We start from the raw sequence: 16,083 nt of genomic DNA on the forward strand, positions 1-16,083 counted from the left end.
GTTGAGGTGCTGAGAAGCAGTGAAGCCCAGGGCAGGCTGAGGTGGGGACTGGCTACTGACCATGGGCTGAGATCAGATGCCCCTTGTCTGCCTTCTGGAACAGGGAAAATCCATGTGGATGCACACACAGCCTGCTGCAATCTGATAGTGGATGAGTTTAGCTCTTGGGTACTATTTTGTTTTCCATCCTTCAGTTATTTTTACTTCTTTTCTTTACCCAGTTGATGGTTTGGACAAGGCTTCGATTGCTAACTCAGATGGACCAGCCCCAGGATCCCAAACTCCCCCCTTCAAGAGGAAGGGCAAACTCTCCAACATCGGCAAAATCTTTAAACCTTGGAAATGGCGGAAGAAGAAGACCAGTGACAAATTCAGAGAAACATCAGCAGGTATGTCTGTGGCCCTTTGGTGGCAAATAGGAAACACTGTGATGGTTTTGTAGGGTAATATTTGAATGCTCTTTGTACTTGTTAGATGGCAGGGATTATTTAGGCATGGTGTTTGACATACAGAAAAACAGTTTTATCCTTGGCAAGGAAAAACGTAACCCTGTTCAGCTTCTGTCTTGAACATCAAAAATATGCACCTGATTTTTTTACTGTACATATCCTCCAATATACTGGAAAATCTCTATGACCTCCTGATAGTCAGTGACTTGGATTATGAAACACAGCTTGCCTTCATGGGGACAGAAGTTTGGGGGAGAAGCAGATGTAGCCATGCCCAGCAGAAGAGGATTAGCTCTGCAGCTCCTGGCTTCACAGAGGCTGCTCTGCCCCTTCACTTCCCCATTGACAAGGCTGGAAGGATGGTCTGAAATAAAATGTTGTGATTGAATTATATTCTGTCTGAAAAAGAGGGATATTGGTGGCTGGGATTTAGTTATCCAAATGTAGGGGCCACCTGAGATGTTCCGGGGTGTCCTGGCTACTCTCACAGAAGGTTTGATATCATATTTGTCATCACTGTGCAGATATCTCCAAAAACCTGGGGCATCTAATATGGTTAGACATCCATGTTTAGGAAACTGAATGCCACCCTGCATATATGTGTCTCTTTGTGTTACTGCTCTAGCCAAACCTCCTCTACAGGAATCCCAAACTTCTGGTTGGGATTCAAACATTTGATGTAGTGGTTTCCTAAACTTGAGTCTAATTAGAGTCCCTTGATCTTCTGTGAGCTCTTCAGGTTCATTGCTGCAGAGCAAGCCCTCTGTCTACTGTCTTCCAAGGATGTAGGCAATAAAACCAGCACTGGTATACTCAAGTGTTTTCAGCAGGCTCTCCTGAACTCTTGGGAGTACACTACTTGACATTTTAAACCCATAGCAACCCCTGACAGTTACAGCAAGGACCTCTGTGGTTTGACAGTGAAACTTCTAAAACAAACTTTATTTACACAAAAGGCAAGAAGAAGCCTTTTCCTGTGGTGTCTTCATCATTCCAGATACCAGCTGAAGTTTTGAACAGATTTCTGAGATCTTCAAATCCTTCTGTCTCTCCTTTTTCCTTTTTCTTTTTTTTAATTTTCCCACATACCCTGCAACAAACCCCCCACAATGTCTTCTACTACTGCAATCAAAAAAAAAAAAATGACACCTCAGTCTTTTATCTCCTTCATTGCTTCCCTTTTCCTTCAGCTTTCCCAGTACTTTTAGCATATTGCTAAGGCAAGGTTATTTCTAGTTAATGACTCCCGAATGTTCTGCATCTTTTCCTGGACAGGTATGTGATTTTATATGCAATGAGTTCTTCAGAGTAATGAGTATTCATAAGCTGTGTATACAGGGATTCCCTAAACTTTCACAACCTATCAGCGTGTGTTAAATTGTTATGCCATTAAATAATAATGCAGGTACCATTTTTCAATTATTTTGATATAGCTGGTAAATTCATGTTAAATATAGTATTTCATGTGTTGTACTATCTTTCTTTTGAGGGCCTGAATCCAGTCTTACAAGCACGACACATCAATTCTTGTAACACCAAGGCAAAGCATGTGTTCATATTTCTTTAAGGAAACGAGGAAATGAAGCACAAAGAAATTAAGGTCAACATATTCAAAAGTGCCTCCCTAGATACTCCCTTCTATTTAATTTGCTGGTCTTGTTTATGTTGTTGTGGTCCCTCAAGATACTCATTTGCTTTTAAACTGTGCAAGGGATCACTTATGTTTGAGTATGTGCTTCATGTGAGGCTGGAATTTGAATGGAGAAGTACTTTGAATTGCATTCATCCTGCCTTAGGTGGTAATTTCAGGGATGAATAAAAATAGTATTCCCTGTATTTCTTGAGGAAATAGACCCAGGACCAATGGAGACTGAGAAGACACATCTACGTGGCATGTTGCCCCGTGTTGCATGCTTACTGACACAGCAGAAGAAACTTGCTTATCTAATTTGAGAAGGAAATGGGAAGACATCCATTCAAAATAAAAATCCTACAGGATATCCTCTTCCTCACACTACTCAATCAGAGATGTATTTACATTACCAAGTGGGGGCTGTGTGTGTTTGTGCCTCTTACGTGCAGGAAGCCCATTTCCTGGCCTGGGACCATGGGAGAGAGCACGATGATCCTCATTTATTGCCTGCTCCCTTAACAGGGCTACAACATGGTAAATCCTCATGCAACTGAAGAAAGGGTTTCTTCTGAGACAGCATGTGGGCTGTTGGAAGGAACTCTCACTGCTTTCTCTGGGTTTTCAATAGGCTTTTTGAAATAGGTGCTTGCTACGGCCTTGCCAGGACATGTACCATGGAGTGCTTTTTGTCTTAGGAGCAATTGGAAGGTGTTTATAAATAGCAAATACCACAAGCATCAAGAAGGGTGGATGTCTGAATGTTAGATGTTAGTATCTGTGCCGATGTGGGAATGATGGCTGGAATTTTTTCCTTCAGCAACATGTTTTCCACATGCTTTCTCAGAAAGTCTGTTTGGTCTTTGGTCACTGACTGTATGCTTTTTGCCTAGAGGGCTTTCAAAATCAAGAAAAAACAAACTGAAAATGGCATCATCTCAAGGGTTTCTCTCCTCTGCAGTGTTTTTCTGTGAAGAAAAAGGCAGCAGTTTGTGTCTTGGCACAAAGTAGATGCCAGTTCAAAGCTCCACTGCAGAAGTATATACAGAGAGGAACCAGAAGGCAATTTGAGCTCTTACTAGGTCAGAGAAAAATTAATAATTGGAATTCTCTCAAGCTTCTCTTAGAACAAAACTAAATACTGGAGAATATCCAGAATATCACAGCACTCTTCAAGTCAGAGAAGTGGTTTTAAGACTGCCTGAGGTTTGTAGCTGTTGAGCATCACTAAGCAGTCTCTCTTGAGGGGATGGGGAAGGAGAGAAAGAAACTGCTTTTTGAGGTAAACTGTTCCTAAAATTAGTACCACTGTTGTTTGTATTGGGCAAAAAGCAAATGTTTGTGGAATAAGATTTACTTGAGTAAATGAGGGCTGCTTAAAATATGGTAAATTCACATCCTTTCTGATGGTTAGACCTGAAGTCAGGGTAAGCTCTGCTTTTGACTGCAGTAGGAGAAGGATTTTGACCTGGGATTTTCTGATTCTTCTGGGGCATAAGACTGGAGACTGCCTGCCTTGCCTCACTTCACCTCAGCCTTCTTCAGCAGGCAAGGGCTGATAACCACTTACCCTCACAGTCAGGAATGTGTAATGTATCTCTGTAATGAATCTTAATACATACATGTACAGAGATGGAGAAATTGTTCTTTCCATTTTATTATTGCTTAAAGTTATAAACAGAATGTTGGTGTTCATGTTGAAATGTTATATATATTCACACTTTACATATATTTATATATGTTTACATATATATATGACAGACATGTTGATATATATTCACACATATAGATATATATACATTATTATATACACATATTGCAGAAAATATTTGTAGTGATAGCATCAGCTGGTCACTCAGCCTAGCTGCACAAAGTTTTAAGAGTCTCAAACCAGTCAGCTGAGCTATTTACTTTTGACTACTGTTATGTTTCAGTAAGCTCTCTGAAAATGATGGAGTTATAAAGTCAAGCATTCAGAAGTCAGGACACGTTTGAATGATGATGCTGGTACAAAATACTTGACTGTGTAAATGTGAAATATATTGCATAGTCTAAAGTCTGCAGTAAACCATATATTATAATAAGTCCACACTGACTAGATAGCACCCAGTATAAGTTCCTAAGTTGACAGGCTACTCGTTCCTCTTCTACAAGGGGACATATTTTTGCCACTTTAATTTAAATTAAAATTCTTTCTTTTCTTTGTAGGAATTAAAATTATGATGCTAGTAATGTATATTAGCTTGATTTCTTTCCATGGGCCAAATAATATTTAAAATAAATTATCTTTTTAAGCTGAATTAATTGAGCTTAATCAGTTTAAATAAAAGCACCACTCATGGCTAGCATTTTATAAGATGGAGGAGTGGGGCTTAAGCTTCTTATCTGTTCACAAATTTTCTCATCTGTGAAATGGAGATGGGTATGTCTCAAGGATGTTATGAAACCTGTATTATTTATAAAATGCTTTGAGTTTTTTTAGGAGAAATGTAAGGGGTTTATGTCTCCTAATGACAATTGGCATTTCCCGTGATAATTAATTCAGTATAGTTGTTAATTCAATGTTGTAGAACTGAAAAAATATATCATCCTGAAAACTAGAGAGACACATTGATGGAGGAAGGTCTGATTCAGTGTTCTTAAGCTTGCTGGAAAAAGCATTACTGTTTTCAAGTGGCATTGGATTGTCCCACAGATACATGAGAAATCATCTCATTTCACTGTCTCCAAGACACACAGTTGCAAGGCACATATTTTAAAAGATAATGGGGAGAAACTGGAAGAGCTTGTGAGTAATTGAGGTGTAGGACCCAAGGCAGTCTAATTTGATCAGAGTTCCAGCTACTTTCTCCCAGGAGGGAGCTGATATTGAGAGTCTGCAGCCATGCTCATGGGCTCCTTTGTATTGTCAGATGGGATTTGAACGCCACAGCAGTTTGACCTTTAATGGACAATCCCACAAAGTACCTGAGTATATAGACACAGACATCATGCCAGCTTACATGTTCTTGAGCCAGTACTGTTTGCATTTGTGAGCTCTTGATCTCACAGGCATGAGGAGCTTGAACTGGACTGCTCAAAATGTTTACTGCCTCCAGTTCTCCTGCCAGGAGTTGGTGCTATTTTGATGGGGAAATGCATCCTATGTTGAGCAGTTGTTGCATCCCTGCACTTCGAAGTGCAAGAAATAAACCTGGTACTGTAAATTTGGGAAGTGCAGAATCTGAGGGACTTTTTACCAGAGCATGTAATGATAGAACAAGGGGAAGTGGCTTTAAACTGGAAGATGGCAGGTTTAGATTAGATGTAAGGAAAAAATTCTTTACTTTGAGGGTGGTGAGACACTGAACAGGTTGCCCAGAGTTGTTGCAGATGCCTCATCCCTATAGGCAGTCACGGCCAGGCTGGATGGGTCTTTGAGCAATCTGGGCTAGAGGAAGGTGTCCCTGCCTGTGGCAGAGGGGTTGGAATGAGACTATCTAAGGTCCCTTCCAGCTGAAACCCAAATTCTGTCATTCTGTTCAACCATCCCCTTCCCTGACAGAGACTACCTGCTGGGAAAGATGCTTTGCTGTGCATGAACGACAGCTTTCTCAGAAGAGCCAAACTGCCTCTTGCCATGACTTCACAAGAGCCTGTCACTCCACTGTAGGGCTGATTCACTCCAACTGGGCTGGCACAAGAGAGATTAAACACTGCAAGAGGTATTATCAATCTGCATACAGCAGTTAGACTGACCCTAGAGAGTGTTTGAATTAGCTGATGAGGCAAATAGCCCTATCCCAAAGCATTAATAGGATGAAGTCCAGCACAGCTGAAGCTTTTCCACATGCCCTCAGCTTGAGGTCTAAACATCACATGGATTTTGATGTCTGTATGTAAACCCAATCAGGATGGAAGACTCTCTTTTCCTGATGGTGGAGAAGGGATTTTACAAGTGATGCTCACATTTTGTGGACTATGCGCCATGGTCCCATGGATCATTACAGTAATCTCCCAGATCACTGCATTGGTTTGGGGATTGTATGCAGTGTGGAGGTATTCTATTTTGACATTTGTAAATGCTTTTCCCTATAAAATTATTCAGCATTTCTCCCACGGGAAATAAACACAATAATTAGAATGCTTCATGTCACAGTCTTGGGGGTTTTGTGTACGGTGCTTTTTTTTTTTTACTTAAAAACAGGATGCTGCATTTTTTTTTCCATGAAACCCAACCAGCATCAATTGATGAGGATGTTACTTCCTTTTGGAACACAACTTTCTGGCTTCTATTAAAGGTTGTTTGTGTTGTTGTTGTTGTTGTTTTCCTTTAAACAGTTCGCGTGTCACAAAGGCTACTCTGATTTGTTTGCTCTGAGCAGGATTTGTCTCTTCCTACTCAAAACTTCTAGAAAGCAGATGGAGGTATCTTCATCTGAGCTAGTCCATCTAGTCAGGGGGAAAGAGGTACTTTTACATGTTAAATGCCTGTGCTAGGATGAGTTCAATTTCACCCTGAAAGTACCTTTTCCCATTGACCATAAAAAAAAAGCCTCAAGGAGACTTGCTCAGCGAAAGATATTGGATCATATGAGTCCCCACTTTTTGTGCCTGAAATTGTGGGACAATATTTTCAGAGACTGTCCATGAAAACCCATGCCACTTCTCCTGCAGAATGAGGGGAAACAAGATCTCTCTTTCTATAAAATAAAAATTGTTCTCTACCTTTTCTTCACAAGCATCAGCAGTATGAGAATAAATCTATTCTTAACTGTGCTTTTTCTTTAGTGTTGGAAAGGAAGATTTCGACAAGACAAAGCAGAGAGGAGCTGATAAGAAGGGGAGTGCTGAAGGAAATGCCTGAGCAAGGTGATAACACGTTAACTAGAATTTAGCTACTAAGCACTAAACATATATGATAAAGCCACTGTTGCATTGTTTCCATGTAGTATAAATAGGTATGAGCAGACAAACTGAGAAGTGTGAGAGGTAATTTGGGCCAGCTCACAACTGAAGTTGAGTCAAGAGATTTGTGCTCTGTAACTGCTTGTGCCATAGGTGCCCCAGCTGACTTCTGGTCATATTCTGAAGTATTTTAATGCTCCCTGTAAATAATTTGGTGTCTGTGGTTCCTACCTATTGTTTGCCACAATTTTTTTGAATTAGCGATAAATCTATTTTTGAATCAAGGTCTGCCGTCTAAAGCTGCTAGAGTATAAAATGAGAAATTTTGGCTGAAAAATTAGGGGCTTTGGAACCACAAAAAATCAATATAATCCATGTCAGGTATCAAAAAATACCAGTGCTTTGATCATATGGATCCCACCACTATCACACAGGCCATAATCATAAATGGCACCAGCAAAAAACTGTAGGGAAGAAATCATTTGTTTCAAAATGCAGTAAGGTTTAGTAAGTGGCATTAGCCCGAATTTGCATTTGGAAAAACATCAGTTAGCCAAGGTTATTACCTCTGTGTTACATCTGAATATGTTTCTAGTGGTATTCTCTCTAATATTCTTAATCTTCTATAAATCTAGATCAAATAAAGTCAAGTGAATAAAATAATTTTCTGTAGCTTAAAATCAAGCCATTTGTCATTTTATCAAGGAGTCTAAGAACTCCCCATTTCCAAAAAATAACTTTCTCCCAGAAATTGTGGTTTTCTGTCTGATCTGAAGAATCAGCAAAGTATCAGTGTGTGTGGTTTGTATCATACACACAGATATTTGGAAGTAAAGGGCTTGTTTGTTGATGTGTAGTATCACTTGTCTGTACAGAGTTTGGCCAATTATCAGACTATAACTTTTGGCATAGCTGGCATCTGCCCTTGTCTCTGCCACTGTCTTTGTCTTAAAACAAGACATGTGATCTCTCCATACCTCAGTTTGTCCGTCTGTGAATTTGTTGTGGGTTTTGCCATGTACTTTACTTTGTGACCTTGTCCTTTGAAGGTTGTAAATTGCATTTGCAGTTGGGACAGGTAATGAAATGTGTTAACTTCTCAGGTTCATTACAGTCTGAACATAAATACTATCATTTGTGATAAAAGTATGAATATTTTGGTCATCAGTGTCCTTGATCCTCTCTTCCATCCTTAAAAGGGACTTTGGATTCCTTACAGGGATTGAGCAAAGTGAGAAAAGGATATAAAGAGGAACAATTTTCTCTTCTTCCTCCTGTATCAACCTGGTCTGAGTTATCTTCATCACATTGTCCTTCATTTTTGGTGAAAATTGTAAATTTTAAGGACCTTTTGAAAGATTATGGGATTGATTTGAAGGTGCTAAAACCGGAGAGGCAGGAAAGTTGAGGGCTGTGAAGGTAGTTAGAAGCAATAACTGTGGAGATGAAAGCTAAAAGAGGAAATTTCAAGAGGAGCCTTGAAATGTGAGAGGTAAGAAATGTGAAGTGAGAGCGTTTCACATGGGGTGAAGAAGAATGAAGTGGAAAGTGGCAAGTGCCACTTGAGATAGGAAGTGTTTGCAGAAGCAAGACGTGAATAAGAGGCAGCAGTGTCACGTGTGGAGGCGGAGAGAAGAAAGTGGATTTAAGAAGCCCTCAAGGAGAGAAGCTGAAGAAACTGAATGTTGCAGGCAGGAATTGTCAGCTGTAGTAAACTAGAGAAGGTTAGGAAGGCAGAACTCATTTTTTTGCAAATCAAGTGTGAAAGACAATGAAACAATCACCTTAGTGGGAGCATCCAAGGTGGTAGGACAGAGGCTGCATGATTGTGTTGAACCTAGAGAAGTACCAAACATCCAGGTCTGATAACACAAACCAAGGAAAAGAAGTGGAATTTCCAGTCAGTGAAGAATCAATGGGAGAAATCAGAAGAGGTGTCATGTAGATTTGCTTATTGTTTTGATTGACAGCAAGAGAATCCTGCAGAATGAAATTACCAGAGAAGAAAATCAGCATCAGCTTTACAATATGTGGAACAGAGAAAGCTGTAAGCTAGCAAAAGTAGCACTTTTCAGGACTACAGAGACTAAGGGAAGAGAAAGAAGTTTTTTTCAGGATTTAGAAAGCCCTTTATGCTGAGATAGTCTGGGTGAGTAAAGTTGTCATCAGAGCTGAGAAAGAATATGACTTGCAGGATTTAATAATGGCATGATATGTGATACAGGAAGACTTCACCTTGGCTCTTAAGACTGGGTAATGTCTTTGTGACCTATTTTTATTAATTAGATGGGCACATACATTCTGAGAACTTCTGTCTGAATTCCTGGCTGATTTACTTACTGGGAGTGCACCACAGTAGTCCTGCAACTCTGCTCCCTTGTTGTCCATTTTTGGGATATGTTGGAACATGTAGCAGCTTTGTTGTGGTCCATGCACACATTTCTTTGCTGTGTAAACCAAGATGCAGGGATAAGAGAACAGGATGCTCATAAACAGACATGAAGCTGTACCTGGAAACCAGCACGGACTTCCAAGCCCACTACCACATAGGTGTCCTCCCAAAGAACGTGAAAGCTGATAGAGTTTCTTTAGAGTTACTTTCCAGAGCAGATCCACAGCCTGATGTTTCACATTTCAGTAAGTCTTTCTGTTTTTCTTCCACAGAAACCTGAAAGCAGAGGGATCCTGTGTTGAAAGTAGGTGCTAAGTAAGTAGTTAAACTAGGCAATAACTTTTTAATTTTTATTTCAGATGGTGATGTAACAGTAAATTTTGAAACTTCAAATGGACACACTGTAGCCATTGGTGAAGAAACCATACAAGAAGAAAATGGGGTAAAAGCCAGTGGAAATAATGGCACTTTATCAGAGAAAGCATCAGTATCAGAAGGAAAAAAAGAAGATCAGAAAGGTAAATGAATGTGTTCTTCACAGATTGATTTTGGCCTACCCTATATATTAATGTGTTCTTGCACTAGCACCTATACACGCTGTGAGTGCTATTCTACCACAAGGATGCCAGCAGAACCTGCTGAGAAGATAAGGCTTATGAAACACCAGTATTCTGTCACTCATAGGCATGCCTTTTCCTGTGCATATGGTAAGGTCATAGAGAGAAGCATGGTCTGAGCATGACAATGTGAGCAGGAAGGTTCAATTTCCGAATTCACTGTGAGCCTTTCCTTGTAGCCATGGGCAAGCTTTGGTGACAGGTTTTCCTCTTATGAAAGAATATACTAAATGCAAATGCATCACCTTGCAATATCATTGTAGAAGTGGCTCATGGGTTGAATGTTCAAAAGCATTTAAGTCACTTGAAAACCATTTATTATTTGGAAAGTAACTTCAGCAACTCATTCCACTTGGTTTTCATGGAATCTTAAACACCTGCAGTTCAACTCTTCAGAAACATTCACTGTGTATTATATATAGGCCTACAGAACTACTGCAAACAGAAAATAGGCCATTTATGGAAAATGCACTTTATAACTATAGTGTTTTCTGTAGATTAATTGTAGATACTGCTATATGTTTAGTAGTCCTAGGGTCCATGTTAATTTTGCTGCCTTTACTCAGATCTACCTCGGTGAAAAGAGTTTGTCTCCTAAAGGAAGTGTAAAGATCAGTGTGGAATCACAGGATTTGAACCTATTTTATTATCTTTCTCTACCATCTTGAACAATGCACTACTTCTTTTCCCTGTCCAAAAGTGTTCTTAAATACTATTTCATTTATTGGATTTTCCTAGTGGAAAGAGTGAAAATACAAAAGGTCAAGACCTTCATGGGTGGCTGAAGCCAAGGAGTCAGGACTGAACAGCCTTTCCAATGTCTTCTATTAAACTCTACCTAGTGATGAATGAGCCTCTGGAGGTTGAGAGGGTCAGTTCAGCTGACACAGAATTTTAAATTCTTCTCTGACCTACGTAAATCACTTGACTATGTGAAAAGTGGCTAGATATCCAAGGAGAATCTTATGAGATATCTGGTACTTCCTGTCTCCCAACAAGGCAGAAATACAAGATTAGCCTTTGTCATGACATTTAAATACGTCTATCTTTTGGTGCCAACTAGAACCAGATGTGTATTGGGTCAGGGGAAAAGAGTTATAAAAGCTATGGAAAACTCCTTTAAAATGGTTCAGTGTAACTTCAGGGTTAGATCAGACCACTTATTATTTTGTGCATCACTAAATACAGCATTTTGGAACTGTCAGGACTTGTAAGTTTTCTTAAGGTACAGTTTATTTTTGAAATACACATTTCTAACCACATTGACATCCCCTCTAGCTGTCTTTGGAGAATGTAAAACTCCAGTGAAGCAGGAAAGGTTCAATACCTATTTCAAACGTCTTATTAGACTCTGCACTCCTTATATATTGTTTTGACCTTATAGGGAAGAATTAAAAATGACTGCTGTAACTCAGTACAAAAGAAAGTGCAGCTATCACTCTAGTCCCTCTCAGAAAATTAAGAATCTACGGAGGAAGGAGAAGGAAAACAAAAAAATGAGTGAAACTGGTATTGTAGTCTTCATAGAATCTCAGTATAAGCATCCAGAAGAGGCAAAACCCTTCAAGTATACTTTCCTCTTGCATCTAAACAGAAAGTTCTTCCATGAGCAAACGTCTTGACTCCCCTGAAACAGAACAAGATAGATTTATTGCAGTGAATATTCTCCCCACAAAAGGTGTTAAGGATCGATTCCACACATCAGAAACAGTGTTACACTGTGTAAACCCAGTACAAGCCATCCCATAGTCATTGTGAATACACTTCAGTTTTTCTTTATTTATAGCACACTAAGCAGGAAGGTGAGCCAGCCTGCTGAGCTCAGTGGAAGAGTAAGGCCCACAGCATGCATCTCACCTGACAGATTAATCCTGAGTGATTCTTTTATGGCAGATGCAGTAGGTGTGCATTACACCCACACCCACTGGCAGAGTGAGGCATTAACAGCTGCAGAGTGGAGGTTTGCTGATGCTCACAGAGCATCAACATCAGAGCTGAAGCAGGAATACTTAGCCCACTGTTTTCTGCTATGATTATAAAACATGCTGGTGCTTCAGATACCAGCACTCAATCATGAGAACTGAGGTGAGTTGAATACTAGCTGACAATCAGCAGTAATGGCTGCAAGGCTTTCATCTTTAGGCTGATGTGAGGCTTCTAAAGTCAGGAAGTCTTAGGTGTAAATTTTGAGGGAAGATATATACACTTCCCATGTTTATAAGACCCAAAGAAAGGATTAATTCCTGCTCCTTAGTAGCATGGTGTGCTGAAGTTCCAACTCCTGCTGAATCAAAGTGTTCCAAAAAATGCATCTCAGCCCTGTGAAAGTTATGAGGTTATTTTAAAAGGTTCTTGTGAAATGATGGTGGTCTTTATTTTCCCTCTTGTTCAACTGGGTTTTGAAAAATGGCCTTCTTATTTAATATGATGTCTGGTGGAGCCAAAGCTTACAAAGAACAGGTGATACAGGCATGTTGTGACAATGTGGTGATAGTTGGCAGCAACATGTTGTAGAATGTGGAATATATTGGAAGTTACAAGAAGGTACAGGAAAAAGTTTTTTCAGCATAAGCTATGGAAATACAGTATCAACAGGGGAAACAATAGGCTCAGGCATGCATATAAAAATGAGTAAAGCAGGAGCCAGTGAAGAAGACAACCCCTGAAAGCTGTTCCCCTTGCTGCCAGGCAGTTCCATAAGCTATGTACCCATCTGCTGCCTGTCAGCTCACAGGTGCCTTTTGTATTTGGTGCAAATTTCTCCTTGGCAATTTAATAGTATAACTGTTACTATTTGTAGTAATGATGACAGTCATACAAGCAGGGTGTTTAAAAGAAAATTTCTCCTTTGTGGCAGGATGATAAGAAAAGAGTGACAGTTTTACATAAAGTAGGTAATTGATGGATAAAGCTTTGCTGTTGAGAAATCTTTTTTCTGAGATCATTTATTCATGTTGTGTTTGTACTGGGTTGACTTCTGAATTCTTTTGTTTTGACTAAGGAAAGTCACTAGCTTCTTTTGCAGAAAATAAAGAGCTAAGATATAGCTATTTTCTGTGAGCCTTGCAAGGGATACAGAGCGGCAAGTAGCCAGGCAGCAATATCTAACACCCTGGTTGTCTGGGCAGCAGGCTGAATTCTACCACTGTGCCTGAGTTCCTGAGCCATGGCACTGGTCTGCAGTTTGCCCAGCAGTGCCCAGAGCTCCAGGTTCCAGGTGGGGTATGAGCATTGCCAAGGGGATCCAAGGAGTCACTGTGCCTCCTGCCCCTGTAGCAGTGTTGGACAAGACCAAAAGCCACATCAGGTGTCAGAATTGTCACTGTTCACCTCACCAGGTATCAGGCCATAGCATGGTGATGAAGCATGCATGCTGCACACAGTAAAGCCTCCAGGTACTGCATCAGAGATGCTTTTCTCCTCTCAACCCTCCCAAGATGTCTCTGGAAAACAGATGCACGAGAGAAGCCCTTATTTGTATCTGAGTTCAGTTTGTTAACATTTTTATCATAGCAAGCTGAATTTTTCAGTGATTGTGACAGATGGTTCCACGTTTCACAGTTAGCTTGGGCTTGAAGAAGTGAAAGGCTCAGTAACCATCAGCAAGATGCTGCCTGGAAATCAATAGTAAGATGTTTTGTTTTGCATTCCATCAGTCAGGTGTGTTAGGTGCTGCTTTGGTAAATAATTGCATTGCAGAAAGTCAGAGCTCACCCAGAGCACCCACAGGTGCTCTGGGTGATATGGAGCATAAGCTTCTGGAATGTTGCTAGGCCATTTATAGCAGATTGATCCTCTAAGGTTTCTTCATGTCTGAAGGAAACCGTTCTTAGTCCTGTTTCCAAATGAATTATTGGGCTACATGTGCATATTGTTTTTCCCTACAAGTTAACTCTCATATGAGAGCTGGCAAAGGTTCCAAGTCTTAGTATGTTTGGTTTACAGGTTCTTTCCTCTATATTTTGTCTGCTCTCCTTAGGTCTGCCATTAAATTTAGTCTTTTCTTTTTCTCATGGGTAACCAAAGAAAAGAAGGTTGGAGGCACCAATTCTGATCTTATGACCATGTATCATTGCTCTCTAGTGCTTTAGTTTGTCTACCAAGAAATGTTCTTCAAAGTCAAATTTTCTGGGTTCCTTTTCTCAGAGATCTTTTCTGTATTTCCCCAAAGCACAACAAAACCTGTTTGAATATGAGATAGTAACCTTCATCTTCCACAGTCTCAGACAAGAGCCTGCTTTGTCTCAGAAGATTAAACCTGCAAACCATTCACTGTGAGAAATGAGGCAGAGTTTCGTCCCTCTTGTGTGCCTAGCTGGCTTCCTACACTCCTGAGCTCTGTAGATCATTGATATGAGCAGCATACATAAAAGGTTGTGGGCTTTTTTGCCTGACTCCTTAAGAATCTCTCACTCCAGCTGAGTTATTTGCTGGCTAAAACCAGTTCTAAGAATAGTATATCTTCGATTCATCACCTGAACTATGTAAATGAGGCTGAATCCAAGTCTTCTTAAAAGGAAAGCTACTCTAGATAAAGCTGTATTTGGCCAGAGCCTGTCCACTAAGTCAGCAGGGCTGGCTCAGGGTGGTAGGGTGACATGAGAGGCATGGGCTTTCACCCACAAAACTTGAGTGCCTGAAGAAAGCTTCTGACTTGTACAGCTGGTTTGTTTGTTTTGGTTTTTTTTCTTTTGTAGGAAAGATATCCTTATGAGGCTCCAGAATTAAGATTGTATACATTATTTTAGTAAACTAGCTATTCAATTGTTTGAGCATATCTTTACAGAAAGTATTAGAGAATGTAGAAGCTTACATGCCTTCCACTTTCAAGATTCTCTTAGATCAGCTGACACTGAATATGTTTCAGGCATTCTCTTTTTTAATCAGCTTACTTCTCACACAAAGATTGTGCAGCTGACAATGTAAGATGATAGTTGGGTTTTTCCCCTTTTTTATCTTGAAACTGGCACAAAATACCTGAACGTGGTTGCTTTAGGTGAGATGTTACACCTGTCCCTTTCTCCCCTCTCCTGTTTTCTACACTGTCTCTGTTACAAAGCCTCTTGTACATGGCGCTGTTGAAATCACAGTCGGTGAGATCTAGAAGTCTGCAGACGTGCAGATCTGCTTATCCATCTTCAAGAAAGATGAATTCAAAACTGCAGAGAGAGCTGCAAACAGCATTGTGAGACAGCTGTCCTGGTTCAGTCTAGCAAAACGGAGCCTGAGAGAGCCTGAGTGTGTTTGATGAATGTAGCAAGTTGGTGTACAGCCAGGAGAGAGCATGGCTAAAGGACAATGCTGGCACAAGTAGAAAGGAATAAACAGTGGCTTGAAATACAGTTGGATTGGAAATTAAAGGAAGCTTTCTAACAATTAGAATGGGTCTTTTCTTGAACAGAATTTTACTAGCAATAGCAGGAACAAAAAATGGAGCTGGTTAAATCTGAAGTTTATGAAAGGATTTGTCTGAGTTGACCACCTGCATCAGCAGAATCAGTGAGTCAAAAAAAGTGATAAAAGACACCTTGTCTTGTCCTGTGTCCCATATTCCTGACTGACAGCTTCCTGGATTTTGATTAATCAAAACACATCTCTCTGCATAGTCGGAAAGGAAACTCATGATCTGCAAAACTCTTACAGAGTTTCATTGTGCAGGGAGATGTCCTGCGAAAGACAACAAACATACATTATTTCCAACTTTCAGGTTACATAGTGCTTCTCTACTGAGTTGTGTTCATCTTCTGGGAGGATGGTGCTTTGCAGTTGATGGAGATCATGTTTGTGCTGCAGCACTGCTAGTTTTCTGTGAAGTAGCTCTATGACACTGCTTGAGCTGTACAAACAAAAATACCAGTGCTATAGGAATAAAATCCTGAGGTAGAAAAGCTCTGGCCTTCTGTTCCTTAGAAGTTCACAAAAGTAAAGAAAAAATTACTGTATTTTACAGCCTAGCTTCTGAAAGTATGCCCTGGATTTTCATAGGGCTGTTTGGTCCGAAGTTTGCAAAAGGTCCCACTTTTAGTTTGCAAAATACGTAATCTGATTTTCTAGTGCACATGGCACCCTGGCTTCTCTCTGAAAGTATTTCAGACTTCATGAGTCCCC

General features: G+C 40.2%; 1 protein-coding gene across 5 annotated transcripts in view; it reads left to right on the plus strand.

Moving 5' to 3' along the window:
• The window catches only part of PHACTR2 (phosphatase and actin regulator 2), a 136,809-nt gene that overhangs the window by 91,565 nt on the left and 29,161 nt on the right, over positions 1 to 16,083 (plus strand). For 4 of the 5 annotated variants that reach the window (XM_085055733.1, XM_085055737.1, XM_085055736.1 and 1 more), the window contains exons 2-4: positions 222 to 389; positions 6,850 to 6,930; positions 9,718 to 9,876. In XM_085055733.1, the coding sequence (XP_084911859.1) occupies positions 222 to 389; positions 6,850 to 6,930; positions 9,718 to 9,876 (408 nt within the window). The remainder of the gene's footprint in view (positions 1 to 221; positions 390 to 6,849; positions 6,931 to 9,717; positions 9,877 to 16,083) is intronic. The other variant, XM_085055734.1, reaches the window with a different exon arrangement.

Source organism: Lichenostomus cassidix, chromosome 3, assembly GCF_008360975.1.
Source record: "Lichenostomus cassidix isolate B80296 chromosome 3, HeHo_3.0, whole genome shotgun sequence".
Lineage (NCBI taxonomy): Eukaryota > Metazoa > Chordata > Aves > Passeriformes > Meliphagidae > Lichenostomus > Lichenostomus cassidix.